The sequence below is a fragment of the Polypterus senegalus genome, chromosome 9, assembly GCF_016835505.1.
Source record: "Polypterus senegalus isolate Bchr_013 chromosome 9, ASM1683550v1, whole genome shotgun sequence".
NCBI lineage: Eukaryota > Metazoa > Chordata > Cladistia > Polypteriformes > Polypteridae > Polypterus > Polypterus senegalus.
Genome location: NC_053162.1, coordinates 43,477,172 through 43,492,885, shown reverse-complemented (window position 1 = coordinate 43,492,885; position 15,714 = coordinate 43,477,172). Strand labels below are relative to the sequence as shown.

Genomic DNA, 15,714 nt, shown 5'->3' with positions numbered 1-15,714 from the left:
GGCTGTCAGGTGCTGTTTTTGATGTCGCGTTCACTTGTCCGGTGTGCCCGCCCGTCTTCTAGAGTCGCATGCTGTGATCCCCACTTATGTTCTGTGAGGCTCCATTTATCCAGTGCCACAGGAGTCTCTGCCTTCCTTCCTGGGCTTGTGAATGACCCAGGGGTTTGTGAAATGCAGCGCTCACGGTGCCTGTGTGACATTTCGCTGTCAATCGCCCACCCAGCCCCGCCCATCTGCAGGGTATCATATGCTGGCTGCTGCAGTGAGACCAGCTATGTTATATGGGTTGGCACTGACCAGAAAGCAGGAGACAGAGTTGGAGGTGGCAGAGTTAAAGATGCTAAGAGTTGCATTGGGTGTGACCAGGATGGATAGGATTAGAAATGAGGACATTAGAGGGTCAGCTCAGGTTAGACATTTGGGAGACCAAGTCAGAGAGGCGAGATTATGTTGGTTTGGACATGTGCAGAGGAGAGATGCTGGGTATATTGGGAGAAGGATGATAAAGATAGAGCTGCCAGGGAAGAGGACAAGAGGAAGACCTAAGCGAAGGTTTATGGATGTGGTGAGAGAGGACATGCAGGTGATGGGTGTAATAGAACAAGATACAGAGGACAGAAAGATATGGAAGAAGATGATCTGCTGTGGTGACCCCCTAACGGGAGTAGCCGAATGAAGAAGAAGAAGAAGAAGAAGATTGTTGTCTAGCATTTCCAAAACATTCTGCCCTTCCTGGGACTTGTGTGCCGATCTCTGCCTTAACGCCATCATCTGGCAGCTCCTAGCGAGTTTGGACACCTCATGTGATGCCCAAAATCCTGGTGAAGTTAGAAGTGTTTTCATAAATGAGAGAAATTGATCATTTGTCCAATTTGCGTCCATTTTGAGCCTAGTCTGCGGCGATCGGTAAATATGGGCACAGAATGACTAACAGGAAAGAAGACTTAAAAGAAGTAAAAACGTTTGACTTGGCTAAAGATAAGAATAGCAGTCGCAGTGGGCCTTATAAAGGCCTATTACCATTGGTTTAAGGTAGCCTATGTTGTCCTTCTGGATGTTGTGATTCTTTTTTTTTTTTTTAATCGATTTTATTAAAATCAAATCACATTCCATACAAATAAATCAAGTTTTACAAAAATAGGTTTGAAACAAATAAATGTTTTTGTGATTCTTTTTGTCGCTTTCTTTCCATAGAACACTAGAAACATTGTGACAAGAACAGGCCATTTAGCCCAATGATCTTGTCCATCCTATTCATCTCAAATGTCCAAAATAACATCAAGTTAAGATTTGAAGGTCCCTAAAGTCACACTCTCTACCACACTACTTGGTATTTTAATACTTATTATACCAGTCTGTTATTTTTTATTTTTCTTACACACTGGCACTAATGGCTTTCAGTCAAGGAGATTCCTACCTTGGCCGTTGTTTTTGATGAGTCTGCATGTTCTTCCTGTGGGCACTTGGGATTTTCCATCAATCCTGATGCTACCTGTATAGATTACTATGAATTTAGCCGGACAAGAGAGTGTGCACTGTGATAGACCTAGCATTGACTCCCACTGTTGGGACCCTTCATTGTTTTTATGTCTTTGACTGGCAGTGGGGCTCCCTGATAGTTAAGACAATGGTGTGTTAGACACAAAACTGACTGAACCACTTAACCTTTCGATGCTCAGACTTTGGTAATATTTCAACAACGATGTCAGTGAAATGTGTGAAATGTGCGCAGTGTGGATGTGCGAATGGAGTATCCTGTGCTGGACTGGCATTCTGTCTATGGCTGGGTCCTATTTAGCGTCTGATGACCCAGAAAATGAAACAATGTGTATGAAAACTGGTAATGAGAACAGGCCACTGAGCCCACAGAGCATTTCTCAGAGAAGCATGTGAGCCCATGCGCTACTTTAATTAGAACACTTTTTAATTGCTTTCTTCATTCTTTGTGTAAAAGGCAAAAAGGCTTACTTACCTGGAGAGACCACCAGAACAGCCTGGACAATCTTTATGACCCAACTGTCCAATCCAACCACGGAAGTCCTAATTTATGGAATGAAATTGGATGAAAGGGCTGGACACTACGGGATAAGAATATGGGCCACAGGCTGTGAGCTCTCCTTCCGGTCAGGTCTTTCCAAAATCATTTAGTCCAACTGAAATGCACAAGTCAGGCCTCAAATTCTAACCACCCTGTGGCATTCTGGCACAATGGATGATAATAACAATACCTGCCATCAGAACACCCAGGGTTAGACCACTGACGTCTTACCATGGAGGTCTTTATAAAATGTCAATCTATTCTTAAATCTATAAAGACATCACCCTCCCACCAACCTGCCACCTCCCACTAGGGAGGGCTGTGGCAAGCTCATTAGATGGTGCTAATTAGGACACGGCGCAAATTAATGGCACAACTCCCATGGCTCGGCAATTTTGGGAATCCCCAGCTGTCTGATACCCACGAAAAGCTTTGTTCCGTCAACTGCATAACTTGAACAAGCTCCTCTTGGAGGGCGGAAGAAAAAAATGAACAAAGGAAAATCATTTGCTTTTTCATTTTTTATATCATATTACAGGACAGTTTTTTAAAAACCTTAATTTTCATCCAAGAAGAAAACAAGAAGAGGAGTTCTACATACATGTGTTTGAATTTAAACACCCTTTGATTACTTCCTGATAATAATTATTATTGTAATAATCAATACAATCTAAAAACTACACTTTTTCCTGAAATTCATGTATACCGTAGTTTTTCTTTTGCTTCCCTAGATTTAAATATATATAAGATTCATTTACAACTTGGCGCCTTTCCCAGTCCGAAGCGATTGTCTTTTTTAATAAAAACTCAATTAGTGCCTTTGTTTCTGATCACATGGCAGCCAACTGGCTCAGCACCATTTTGAACTGTTGCGTGGAGTTTGCAAGGTCCCTCACTCGGTCCATCATGTCTTTGGCTGCAGTGGCTGATGGGTACTGCAGAGCAGCAGTCTTAGTAGTCACCACAATTTCCTTTAGCATTTCACAGAGGAGATTGCTGTGCTGTGTGACCTTGTTACGGATTTCAGGGGCCTTAGCTTGCCGGGACAGCGTATCTCCAATGAATACCAGCTTGTGAGCGCTAAGGATGACAAACTTGCTATGGGCCACAAAAATCTTGGGGGGCTGGTTGTTGTTGATGGACGAGTAGAAAGCATCAATGGCATTGGTCAGTGTAGTGATGTTGGCTTCACACTGCTCAGCGTAAAAGAGAAGCAGTTGCCGGTCGCTGGGGGTCAGCCTACTCCGCACCTGAGCATAGTGTGTGGGTGGCGTCCAGTTGGACATGTCGTTGTCAATTGGCTGGCTCACCTCCTGCTCCAGACGCTCAAACTGCTTCAGCTGTGAGGGGGGAAAGAGAAAACAGGGATGAGTTTTATTAAAAAATGCAGGCTGGGCTCCACAATGCCCCCTAGTTCTTCACTGACTGGACACTAAAAACCATCAACAGAGTGTTACGCTGGAGTTCCACACCAGAGAGCCGCAGCACACGGTGACTATACGATCGGAATTACTTTGGCCACCGCTGTTCTGACGTAAGTAAACATCTACAGAGAAAGCAATACGCCACAGCTGACAAAATGACCAATCACACCTTCACCCAAAAAAGTGCATGGGAACAGTAGGACCACCTTGACATATTGTGACCTGAACAGTGTAACTCCACAACTTCAAAAGCATATCATTTAGCAAAAAATGAAGATTAATAATTTGATTAAAATGTCTAGTGTTTTTAAATGTTTATACACACCACTAGCTGTGTTTACAGCACAGGGTCCTAGAAACTATTGAAATTGTCAGAAAAAAATTGAAATGTAGAGACGTCAAGTAATTGAAAGGTGTGTCTGGGTGGCTCTCTCCTAGGAGGTTTTGTTTTGCCGATGTGCTGGCCTCGCTTCTGTAATTACAGATTAGCGAGTGACTCTCTCTTCAGATGTTTCGTTTTCCCGACGTGCTGGCCTTGCTTGTGTATTCTCGGAGGTGCAGTCCTGACCCCAACTCCACCTCTCGCTTCCGGGCCAGACAGACACACGCACTTCCACGCGTAGACGTTCATATATAAGAGGGGTGTGTTTTTTGACCGATAGCAGTAATCAGTACTTTGGAGTTGAGCTCTTTGTGTCATTGACCAGCCCCCAAATTCAATTTCAAGAACAATCTGCTAATGACTTCTGGTGGCACTAAGGATTACAAGATCCAATAAATCAGATGTCTTTCTAGACAAAACAGAATTACAGTCAAAGTGGCACAAGTTTGGTACACCAACCTGGTATGGAGGTTAAATTTAAAAAGAAAAACCAGAAAAGTGATAACTAAAAACTATGATTTAAAAAGTGTAGTTGAAGAAATGCAGCACAAGACACAAAGTCTAATAAAGACATGTGAAAACTGTAATGAGCTCTGAAGAATCGAGGTAAAAACATTTGAAAAGCAAGAGGTTCTAACTTTTGCCTAGAAATTCAATGTCCCTCAGAAAGAAGAAATTGGTGGCCACACATTTATTTTTATTAGGATTTCACTAAAAGGCATGGAAGCCTGAAGATATGCTCAACTATCTGAAAAACGCTGGGAGCACAAACATCATGAAGGCACCACGGTCTGGTCACATGCCTAATTAACATGGCTATGAACGAGAACTAATGCGCTACAATAATCAAAATGGTGCAGTGATTAAGGTATACAGTCATGAAGCAAGCAAAAAAAAAAATAGTGAAAAATATTTCTAAAGGCACTAGCATAACCTATCTTCTTCTTCTTCTTCTTTTGGCTGCTCCCATTAGGGGTCACCACAGCGGATCATCTTCTTCCATATCTTTCTGTCCTCTGTATCTTGTTCTGTTACACCCATCACCTGCATGTCCTCTCTCACCACATCCATAAACCTTCTCTTAGGCCTTCCTCCTTTCGTCTTGCCTGGCAGCTCTATCTTTAACATCCTTCTCCCAATATACCCAGCATCTCTCCTCTGCACATCTCCAAATCAATGCAAACTCGCCTCTCTGAGAATAACCTAGCTGAATATCTGGAATAAAAAGTCAAATATATATTTGGGGGTTTTGATTCAACCTCTGTGATCATGATTGTCTTGGTTGAGATGTCACAGGAAGCTGTCTATAAATATTGTGGTGCACATGTACTGGGCTGTTCCTCAGTGGGTACAGATGTTCTTCAGTGACGGGTAGTTTCTAATTCAATTCGGCACTAGTATGAGGTTTGTTTCTTTTGATTTGCCTCCCTATGATGCCAGCTTGCGATTTTGTTTTGCCTTTTGTGCCTGGTTACTCTATCTTGTTTTGTTTTTGGTATTTTTGACTCTCACTAAGGGCAGCACGGTGGCGCAGTGGTAGCGCTGCTGCCTCGCAGTTAGGAGACTCAGGTTCGCTTCCCGGGTCCTCCCTGCGTGGAGTTTGCATGTTCTCCCCGTGTCTGCGTGGGTTTCCTCCGGGCACTCCGGTTTCCTCCCACAATCCAAAGACATGCAGGTTAGGTGGATTGGCGATTCTAAATTGTCCCTAGTGTGTGCTTGGTGTGTGGGTGTGTTTGTGTGTGTGTCCTGTGGTGGGTTGGCACCCTGCCCTGTGTTGGCTGGGATTGGCTCCAGCAGACCCCCGTGACCCTATTCGGATTCAGCGGGTTAGAAAATGGATGGATGGATGGACTCTCACTACTCCTTTTGACTTTGACTTCCTGCCCTCCTTGCATTACTTGGTCATCTCTTGTTTGCAATAATCCTTAGACCCTTTACGTGTCCTTAACAACATCAACATCAAGAAACAAAAAGGCCATTTTATAAATGTAATTAGATCTGAGAAAGTGATTACTGCAAAAACGTTGTTCTAAACAGGCAGATTAAAATCTTGCAATTTTGCACTTCCTTTCATGTCAAGTATGTAACGCTACGTAATCAAAAGTCACTGTGATCACCCGATTTTATTTTTACTGCAATTTAATTTTGTTATTGAGTAGATAAATAATTGCTCAACTGAGACAGCATCTCCTATCAAACAAATCTGATTGCTGTGTGTCCAACAAATAACATTTTTGACTCTGAACTTTGTCTCAGTAAAAAAACTTTAAGGAAAGCCATAACTTATGCAGTCTCAGCAGGATACCATGTAAAAAAGGTAATTTGCTACTGTTCAACTCCCAGCCCTCAGGACTACAATGAGGACTAACCGGCATCCCAGACAACAATGAATCCATTTCATCTCAGTTTTCAACCAATGCTTGCTGCTAGTTTTGTCCCATCGGCCAATAAAACATGGCTATTTTGCTATTATTAATGTTCCTCACCTGCTGCTGCTCCAAAAGAGACTTGTTCTGCTTCATGATGTTTCCCTTTTCCAGAAGCTGCTTCTGATTCTTTTCAAACTCCTCTTTGCCCTATGTGCAAGGAGAAACAAGCTTGGTAAAGTGGTTCAGACATCCTCAGGAGGAGAATTTCTTGTGTCCCACATACATATTTATAAGGAGGGGCATCACAATTTTTATAACAGAAAACTGGGACACAAGAAATGAGATTATTTTAAAGCAGGGCATTGTTACGAACTGCCAGGTAACCCTAACCTTTACTTATTGCATTATACATTATGTATTTATATTTACGTTTCTCAATGTACATATGTCTGAACATCAGGCTTTCAACTCTCAAACATAATGAAGAAGTTTGCTTCTACTTCAGAATGAGAATCTTCTAAAAAAAAAAAATTCAAATTTTTAAACCTATTTACTTAATTAAAGAGTCACAGGAAGCTATGGTAGTGGGCACAGGATAGAAACCCACTCTAGAAAGGATGCCAGTCCATTACAGGAAACACTTGCTCATAACAAAAGAATCAACTTTGTTCTTTGGCATGTGGGAGGACACACAAGAAGGACTACTTTGCTTTTCTTGTCTTGTCTTAAAAAACAAAAAGTAAAGAAAACATACAAAGAAATTAATAAACAAATTGAAGACAAAACCAGGAAGGCAGTTCTCCTGTTCATTGGAAATGGGCAGTGGTTGCCACTAGGTGGCATTCTAAGCCAACTTGATTGTAGACCAGTGGCTCATTTGAAGGGATCTCAGAGATTGGAGACACCTCTTTAGAGGTACATTGGGGAGCAGGGGAAGAATACAAAAAAGTGACCCAACAGGACAGGAGCGATTTCTTACTTTACAGCAAAAGTGTATATACAGTGATCACAACTCTTCTATATAAGCTTTTCTACGGCAAGCACTGTAAAAGGTATGGTACTCTTTAGATAGACTAAGAGACACGTTCACAATCACACAGTGAGTTAGTGGTGGGAAGCTCTGCCTGCCAATATGCACTGGAGGAGTGTGAACTGAAACAAAGGAAAGTATATTGATGAATTGATAAAAAAAGACCGCAGAGTATGTGACAACTCAATCTCAACTCATCTGTCCATTCAGCCGCTCATTACAGCATCTTTGGGAGAAATGGGCACAATGCAGGAGCCAAATGGAATACCACTTCATAGGCACACTTGGGCACACTGTGATAGCATCAGGTTTCCCATCAGACTAACCTGCAGATCTTTGTTATTTTATTAGGAAGTCAGAATCATTGAAGAAACACATGCCAGCATGAGGAGAATTTGAAAACACTGACCAGAAAGAGATTTGAACCCTGCTGCATTAACCTGAACGTCAGCATGTTGTGCTACATTCCCCGGCGAAAACATGAGCCAGCCTAAAGAGAACACACAAACTCCACACAATGACCTGACATGGATTTGAACACAGACAGCAGTGTTACCCACCATGCTGTATTACATTATTTTGACTGCACCACAATTATTTATTAACATACAGTGCAAAATCAGCTCTCCTTTTTTTGGCTATGATAGTGACAGAAGCATTTTTTGAAATCTGTATAATATGAATAGAAAAAGTATAATGAATTCTGTATGTTTTGCTACATCAGGGAATCCATTATCAAACCTAGTGATGCAGTTCAGGCTTGCAGAAAGCTGATGCCTACCCTGGCAGCTCTGTGCCCAAGGCAGAAACACTGACCAAATCACCAGTCTATCACAGGTCACACTCATGCCCAATCTCGCTGGGACATTCTAGAGACACATAACTGGTAGAAAAACCTACGCTGACATGAAGAGAACATGATGAGAACAAGCGGACTCTACAGAGGCAGTAAACAGGCCATGACTCAAATCCAAACCTCTGGAGCTAACCACTGCACTGTTCAATCAGACTTTCTGTAAAAATAATCTCACTTAATGTTTATCCAAGATGTGCAGTCAGTGAAATAAACGGCCTGCCTGAAATCAAAGTAAACAATACAAATATGACAAGGATAGCAAATCTCCTCTCACTTCAGGCAAAATACCTTATTCATTTTAGGTGATAAAACAAAGTTGATTCCAAAATGGTAAATTTACTGTATAATATCTGAAACAAAGGTATTCTGCACATCATCTCGCCTCATTAGGATATGGACATTTGAAGGGGTGGGCTTCAGTGCAGCTGAGCTGCCAAATAGAATTAGCACTGTGGCCCAGTAATGAGACACGGTTTAAAAAATGGCTTGAGTATTGGAACCTCATTTCAGCCATAGCTGCTTTGATCCATGATTGAGGAGACAATTTAACATAATGGCCATAATTAATGTATTTTTGGGTAACTGATGATGTAAATCAGGAAACAGAAAAAAATGTAATTATGAAAAAAAAGAACCAAGTCCAGGAACTGCACAGCAGTTTCCTGCTTTCACGGGGCCAGCTGGTTGGTCGTTGTGTTGGTTTCTCTGGTGCTGAGGGCCCCCACACTTCAGTCAGTGCTTCTCATGCCTCTTCTGCTCACTCCCAGCACAGTGCACCCCCACAGGAAGGTGGATGAATGTACTGAGTAACTGGAGCCTCTCTTGTGAATTGGCACTCAGACCCTCTCTGCATTGCTGCAATTAGTAAATCACCGCCTTTTGTTTATCAGCCCTGTACACAACAAAGTGATGAAGTCAGCTCAATGCTTAATCAGTCTGAAAGAAGTACGACTCTATTAAAAATTAAGACTTTTATACTCTTTTTAGCAAAAAAAGATGTCTTAGTCAAAAAGCAGCTGAACACCATTGGATCTTTAGCAATTCTGTGTCAAGCGCTCTATAGTTCACATCTGATCTTATAGGGATGAGAAAGTCAAGGGCCTGCAGAAAACTGGATGATGACTTCTTCTCAAAGATTTTTTTGTACCTTATACACACTCCATAGAGGCCACGTCACATTAAATGATTTTTTTGCCAGTGATTTTCAGTCATTGCCTTCATTTACAATTCTCTTAGCAAGTCGGAGGCATTCAGCTGCGCACTCCCATAACCTTCAGTTTTGTATGCTGCCATACTAAGCGAATCCCTCTGCCTAGTCTGCGACTGCCCCCAAAAAAAAAAAAATCAAACAGATGGGATTTGTGTGCATGAGAGCTGAAAAACAATGAATGCTCATCCGGAAGTACAATGAATACAACACACCAACAAGAAATAAGAAACACGGGTGCTTTGGACGTTACAAACACAAGAGAAGCTTGTCTGTCTGACATGTCGTGTTTTATGTAGCACAACAGAATGGGGAAAAAATGGGCAAAGATTTGAGCTAAGCTTGCTGTACCTGTTAACCCTTTGTACAGAACCAGATCCATCAGGCAGCACACAAATAGTTGTCAGAAAAAGGGGCAAGTGAAACTGTGCTCAAAAGTTGTCACACAGTTGCTAAACTTAACATGCACAGCGATTTTCAGTTGTCTAAAAATTGACATGGTGCAGTGATGAAGTCAGCAACTCAATCGGCAAGTATGACACATCCTATAGTGAAATGTGACGTTGGCTTAAGACACTGCATTTTCACTTTGTTTGGTACCATCAAAGCTCCCCACTGACAATAAAGATGAAATTCATGACACTTGGCATCTCATGCTGACAGGTTCCCACATGGACCTGCAGCCACAGTGTATTGATGTGTTCATAACAGGACAGGATACTTATGGGTCACTAAAGCCGCTTTTCCACTGCATAGTACGGCACGACACGGTTCAGTACAGCTCACTTTTGCGGGGCTTTCCACTGGGAACAGTACCTGGTCCTTTTTTTAGTACCACCTCAGCCGAGGTTCCAAGCGTGCCGAACCGTTACCAAAACGTGACGTGTAAACTCTGCTGTTCACTGATTGGCCGGAGAAAATCGTCATTACTGCGTCACTGGCTATTCTTTTCTTTAAAGGTACAGACACGCGGAAGTTTCAAAAGTTCTCCAGCCACTGAGTGTTTGTAAAACCGGGAACAATCACATCCCACCACTCTGAAGCACGGTTAAATGTCCAAACAGATGGTCTGTTGCGGCGACTTTTTTGCAAAATGTGGAAGATCTGTAATATACAGAATCAGCATTTTAATGTTACACTGGCAGTTAAGTTCATTTTTTGCTTCGCAACAGTGATAAAAGTTAGCTAGTGATGTGCTTTTTTTAGATGCTTAACCTTGCGCGTCATCGAGCTAAAGTGTTGTCGTTGTCTGCGTGTTGTTGTAAAAGTTCCACGGTGTCACTGCAGTAGAGGCGGCGCAACTATAACGACACGTGAATAATCCCGCCCACTCTAAAGCGGTACTAAACTGCAGTCGAAACGCAAACCGAGCTGAACTGAGCCGAACCAAGGTGAGCTGTACTGAACCGTGTCGTGCCGTACTATGCAGTGGAAAAGCGGCTTTACATACTCTTTGAACAGCAACAACAACAACATTTGCTGTATATAGCACATTTATATATAAAGAATGTAGCTCAAACACCGTATCAATATTTGTATCACCCAGAGTACTTAATGACTGAAACCACAGAATAATTACTTCCATACTTTAAAAATGGTTTAGTAGGTGAAGTGACACTCTCAGATTCAAACATTGGTTTAGAGCTGAAGACTGCTGAAACTGCACCCTTGTGTTTCATAGATCATTGCTGGCCACTAGGCTAGGTACAAGACAAATAACAGGGTTACGTGGAAACACCAGTCCAAAGATGCAAAGCTCACCCAGGTCTGATGGTGACAAAGGGGCTTTAGGATAACAGATTCTTAAAGAACAAGATGAGTGTCTGCAAGAGTTGAATAGTTGAATCAAAACAAGTGATGCCCCCAAAGCCATCAAATAAGAAAACAGGGTCTATTTGATGGGTGCATGTCAGTGTGTGGGGCACCTTGTAATGGTTTTGTTTCTGCCTTGTGACTAATGTTACTGGGAAGGTCGTTGGCGACCATAACTTCTATATGGATTAGGTGTGTTCTTCAAAGGATGGATGATGGAAATGATGACCCTGCATTTTTTATTTGCTGGGGGTGTGTGGTTGAAAGTTTCCCCATTCCTGAGTTGTGGCCTGCTTAGAGTCTGATGCTGCTTGGATATGCTTTGGGTCCACACCAGTGTGTTCAGTAAACCCATGGGTGGATGGTTAAGTGTAAACTAGTCCAAACATTTCCTTCCCCTGTTTTTAAAGTTCACAAACCCTGATATTCTCCATCATCCATCCAACTCCAGGACCTTGACTGTAGCTGCTGACAAGTGACTGGCAAACACAATAATGTACTGGATTGCTTATAAGATTTTATATTTTTAAAAGTATGGTCAGATGTAACTTGAAACTCAACCAACAGAGTTTTCACTACACAGGAGCACATTAGTTTAATCTAAACCTTGATACAACAGCACTCATTATCAACAGAATCACTAAATGTGTCTAAAACTGAGAATACACGGTTTCTGTCTGTGTGTGACTTGTACAGTACATTGTCCACATGCCAGTAGAGGGTTTCTATGGGGTCTGCTTTCCTCTGACATCTGAAAGATTTGCAGGTTAGATTGTGTGGTTAATGTGCCCTGTGATGTACTGGCACCTGATATCAGAAAATGACCTGACCACTGCTGCATGAAGCTCTGCATGGCAGTGCCTGTGACTGGGTCAGTGAAAAAAACAATATTTGGCATTATACCCATATCAGGTGGTCACCAAAAAGAGGCTGCACAAGCCAAATGAATGGCTAGTTTCACAAAAGGCTGACATAAAGAAAGGGACAAATAAGCAGCACAACCAAAACTGTCCTCCAAAGAAGGACTTCTGCAGTGCTGAGAAGCTGATGCCATTATAAAAATAAAAAGAACAGTCTTACAGGCTTCAGCAAACACAAGCTCTACATGAGTATTCAAATAAAAAGAAAAATCAATTAAGCCTTTTGCATGGAAGGTGCTCCATAAAATATTGTTTAATCAATCAACCTGGATTCCAGGACTGACAGACTGATCGAGTAAGCATTTTTTCACTGAGCACCTGTCACACAAAGGGCTTTGCATATACAGTACTGAAATCTGTATTGAAATTTTCAACCCTTTAGCAGTGATGCAGTTGCAATTTAGGTAGGAAACAGGCTTTCCAGGTACTCTGGTTCCCCAACAATGGAGTGGGTTGCTTGCTTAAAATTGGTTTGGTGTTGCTTGTGTGAGGGTTTGTGAATTAATGCACTCTGCTATGGACTGGCGCTTCACCTGGAAATTGTTCCTGATGCTTCTGGAGTACGTTCACCTAGCCACAACTCTGTCACAGAATAACAGGTTTACGAATGCATTAGCAACCATTTCAGAGTGCTTTGGGGGTTTACAAGGGCAACATATCTGAAAGATATTGTCAAAAAAGGGAACTCTTCATAGCTTTTCTATTCAGACATCATCTACAACACGATCAACCTACAATCATCTACCAGAAAGACATAGCAGCACTTGAACTTGTGCAGAGGAGATAAAACCAAGTGCATCCAAGAACTTAAGGAAATGTTCCAATCTGACAGACTCTGGGAATTAAATCTATTTAGTCTCAAGCAGAGGAGCCTTTGTGAGGACCTAATTCAGATCTTCAAAATTCTCAAAGGCTTCAACAAAACAGATACAACAGCATTTTTCTAACTTAAGGGTGAGTCATATACATGAGGATACCAGTAGAAATTAACTGGAAGAACATTTAGGAATGAAGCTAGGGAGGACTTTATTCAAAGAGTTGTGGGAGTCTGGAACAAACTACCAAGACTTTGGTAGAACTGCACCAAAAAATAAAATTTTACAAGTACAGATCAGACTTTAACAATAGATTATATCACATAATATGATTTGGATTTGTTTAGAGTCCTGGAGACCTCAGCCATCAAGCTGTCTCCTCCATTTGGCCATTCCACAGCTGAAACATTGCTTGGCCAACCAATCTGATGAAAGGACCCTCTCTACCCTATGATATCTGCAATCCTCCACCAGGGATGACTTTACCTTAGGCAGACAAAACAACTTGGCAGGTGGGCCGTGGCACTGAGTGCCACATTTCAGTACCGAGAAGAGAAACAGAATACAAAGAACTACATATTTTGTGGGCATATATACTGTAGAGTGGCAGAAATGGCTGCACACAGCACTGCATATAACATAAGTTGATTTCTAACTTTTACATTTTATATTAAACTTTTGGAAAAGAGGTGTGAAACCTTGTACAATGGTTAGGGAAATTCCATGTCAATTTACCAAGATCTTTAAATAGGTTGAATTCTGTAGTGTTCCTACTCTGAGTGTATCCCATGTTTTTATTATTATTATTATTATATGTTTATTATTAGTATATGTCATCCAAGGTGACTTATTAAAAAACATTACATATGTTTAGGTATATTTTAAATACTAGAGCAGTATATTATTTTGGTGAAACTAAGAACTCAATGTATGATGTACAATTATGACTGACTAACTTGTTACCCTTGTGATGTGAAGATGAAATACATTATTATTATTATTATTATTATTATTATTGTGTATTTAGCTGATGCTTCTATCCAAGGCAATTTATGAGTTTCCCATACAACACAATTGTTCACATACATTTTTGAAAAGTGGAGCATAGGCAGGAGAAGGGCTCAGGGTCACACAATACGAAAATTTACAGAACTTTCAACAAAATCGGGGCAAGCAACTGTGTCCTCGGACATCAGACTCACCTGCAAATGGACATAGTCGTAATCCTCCATCCAGCCACTTTCTGTATTCTCGTACTGGCTGTCTGGAGAGTCCTCATTCATAAACTTGGGTGGTGAGGGCAAAGGCCTTGACTGGATGTTGGCTTTTTCAGGCAGCCCGGTTTGGTAGGCTGAGATGTTGTTGTTGTTGGTAACTTGACTCATGGTTTCCAGTGAGATTGTAAGCCTGGAATCCCCATGAGTTGCCTGCTGCTTTGTCCGTTTAAATAGCAAAGAGGCATTGCCATGAAGAAAGGAGGCCAGCTGTTTGGTGTCATCGGGAATACCTCGGGAGCACATCACAAAGCGATCCAGGTCATCCCCTGCACAAGGCTTGCCCGATGTCGATGTACTAAGAACCCAGTTGGAGTTGTCCAAAGCTTGACTGTACTTTAGCAACCCCTGATAACTCTCGTCCATTTTCTGTACTTGTTTGCCCAACTTTGCTTGCAATGTGCGATCACTGGCTTGGCCAGCATTATTCACAGCTCCACGGGCAAACTCAAGGAGGTCCTTCACAGAATTTTTGACCTTCTCCACTGCCGTCTTTATGTTTTGCAGGCTGGTTTCCATCTGTTCCGGTGTCCTCCAGCTACTGCTAATAAATGACATGAGGTAAGAAACTGAGCTCTCCACACTATGTTGCAGTTTGACTAGCATCTCCATTGCAACGTCCAAGTCCAAGTTTAGTTCTTTCCCTGGGGTTTTGGTGATAGAAGATTCTTTCACGGGAATAACATCCAGAGAAGAAGTGGACAAGTTGCTTCTGGTGCTGCCTGTGCTGGATGCCGATAGCCTTTTAAAGCTGATGCTCAGCTCATCTGTTGTAGTGGCGTCCCTTACCACTTGTGGTGGGACATCGTATACATTATCACTGGAGTCCTCACTTAAATCCTGCTTGATTCCTATTGCCATACCTTGGTGCTCTCGTGGGATGTCATAAACGTCTTGCAAAGACTGTGGGTTGGTCGTCTTTCTCAGAGTAGCTGGGATGTCATATATATCTTGGGCCTTTGAAGTGGGTGGGGGCACATCATAAACATCCTCTGGACAATGCTGCTCTAGTCCAGCAGTGGACATAGGAAGAACTTGGGAAACATAATGTTTGTTCTCAGGGCTCTTTCTCAGTTTCATCAGCGTGGGAGGCACATCATAGGTCTCTTCTCTGAGAGGGCCGTCTGGTAGATCTCTGCTGACAGATGGAGGGATATCGTACACCTAAAAGACAGGATGCACAACTTTAATTCAACATCACAGACATCATTTGCAAATGCAGCATGCTGGAAATACGTGATGGCTGGTAATTTTAAGGAATTTTCTCCTTGTGTACACCCATGAGGCAACTTAAGAGACAAAATCAAATAATCTGTGACCCTTCTGTTTCCTCCTATGGTCTTTGAACTTCATCTTTGTCCTGTACCATCAATATCTGCTCCTACTGACATTGACCATACTGTCTGATTGATCAAATGTCGTAAAGTTACATCTTTTTAAATCCCTTATATAAAGGTGGACTGTTAATTTACCATATCATTTAGAAACACCCATCTTTTCTTACAAGATTATCCAGGTTAAATTTTCATAACATTTATGCCCAGCGATCTCTGTTCTAGAATTAGTGCTCGGTCAGCCATGACACCC

At 41.9% G+C, this 15,714-nt stretch overlaps 1 protein-coding gene across 3 annotated transcripts in view; it reads right to left on the bottom strand.

The window, feature by feature from the left end:
• Positions 1-2,550: 2,550 nt before the first annotated feature.
• bcar1 (BCAR1 scaffold protein, Cas family member) overlaps positions 2,551-15,714 on the bottom strand; it is a 266,163-nt gene continuing 252,999 nt past the window's right edge. For all 3 annotated transcript variants that reach the window (XM_039763018.1, XM_039763020.1, XM_039763019.1), the window contains 3 exons: positions 14,056-15,291; positions 6,331-6,420; positions 2,551-3,378 (listed from right to left, as the gene is read on the bottom strand). In XM_039763018.1, the coding sequence (XP_039618952.1) occupies positions 2,869-3,378; positions 6,331-6,420; positions 14,056-15,291 (1,836 nt within the window). In that variant the 3' untranslated portion in view covers positions 2,551-2,868. The remainder of the gene's footprint in view (positions 3,379-6,330; positions 6,421-14,055; positions 15,292-15,714) is intronic.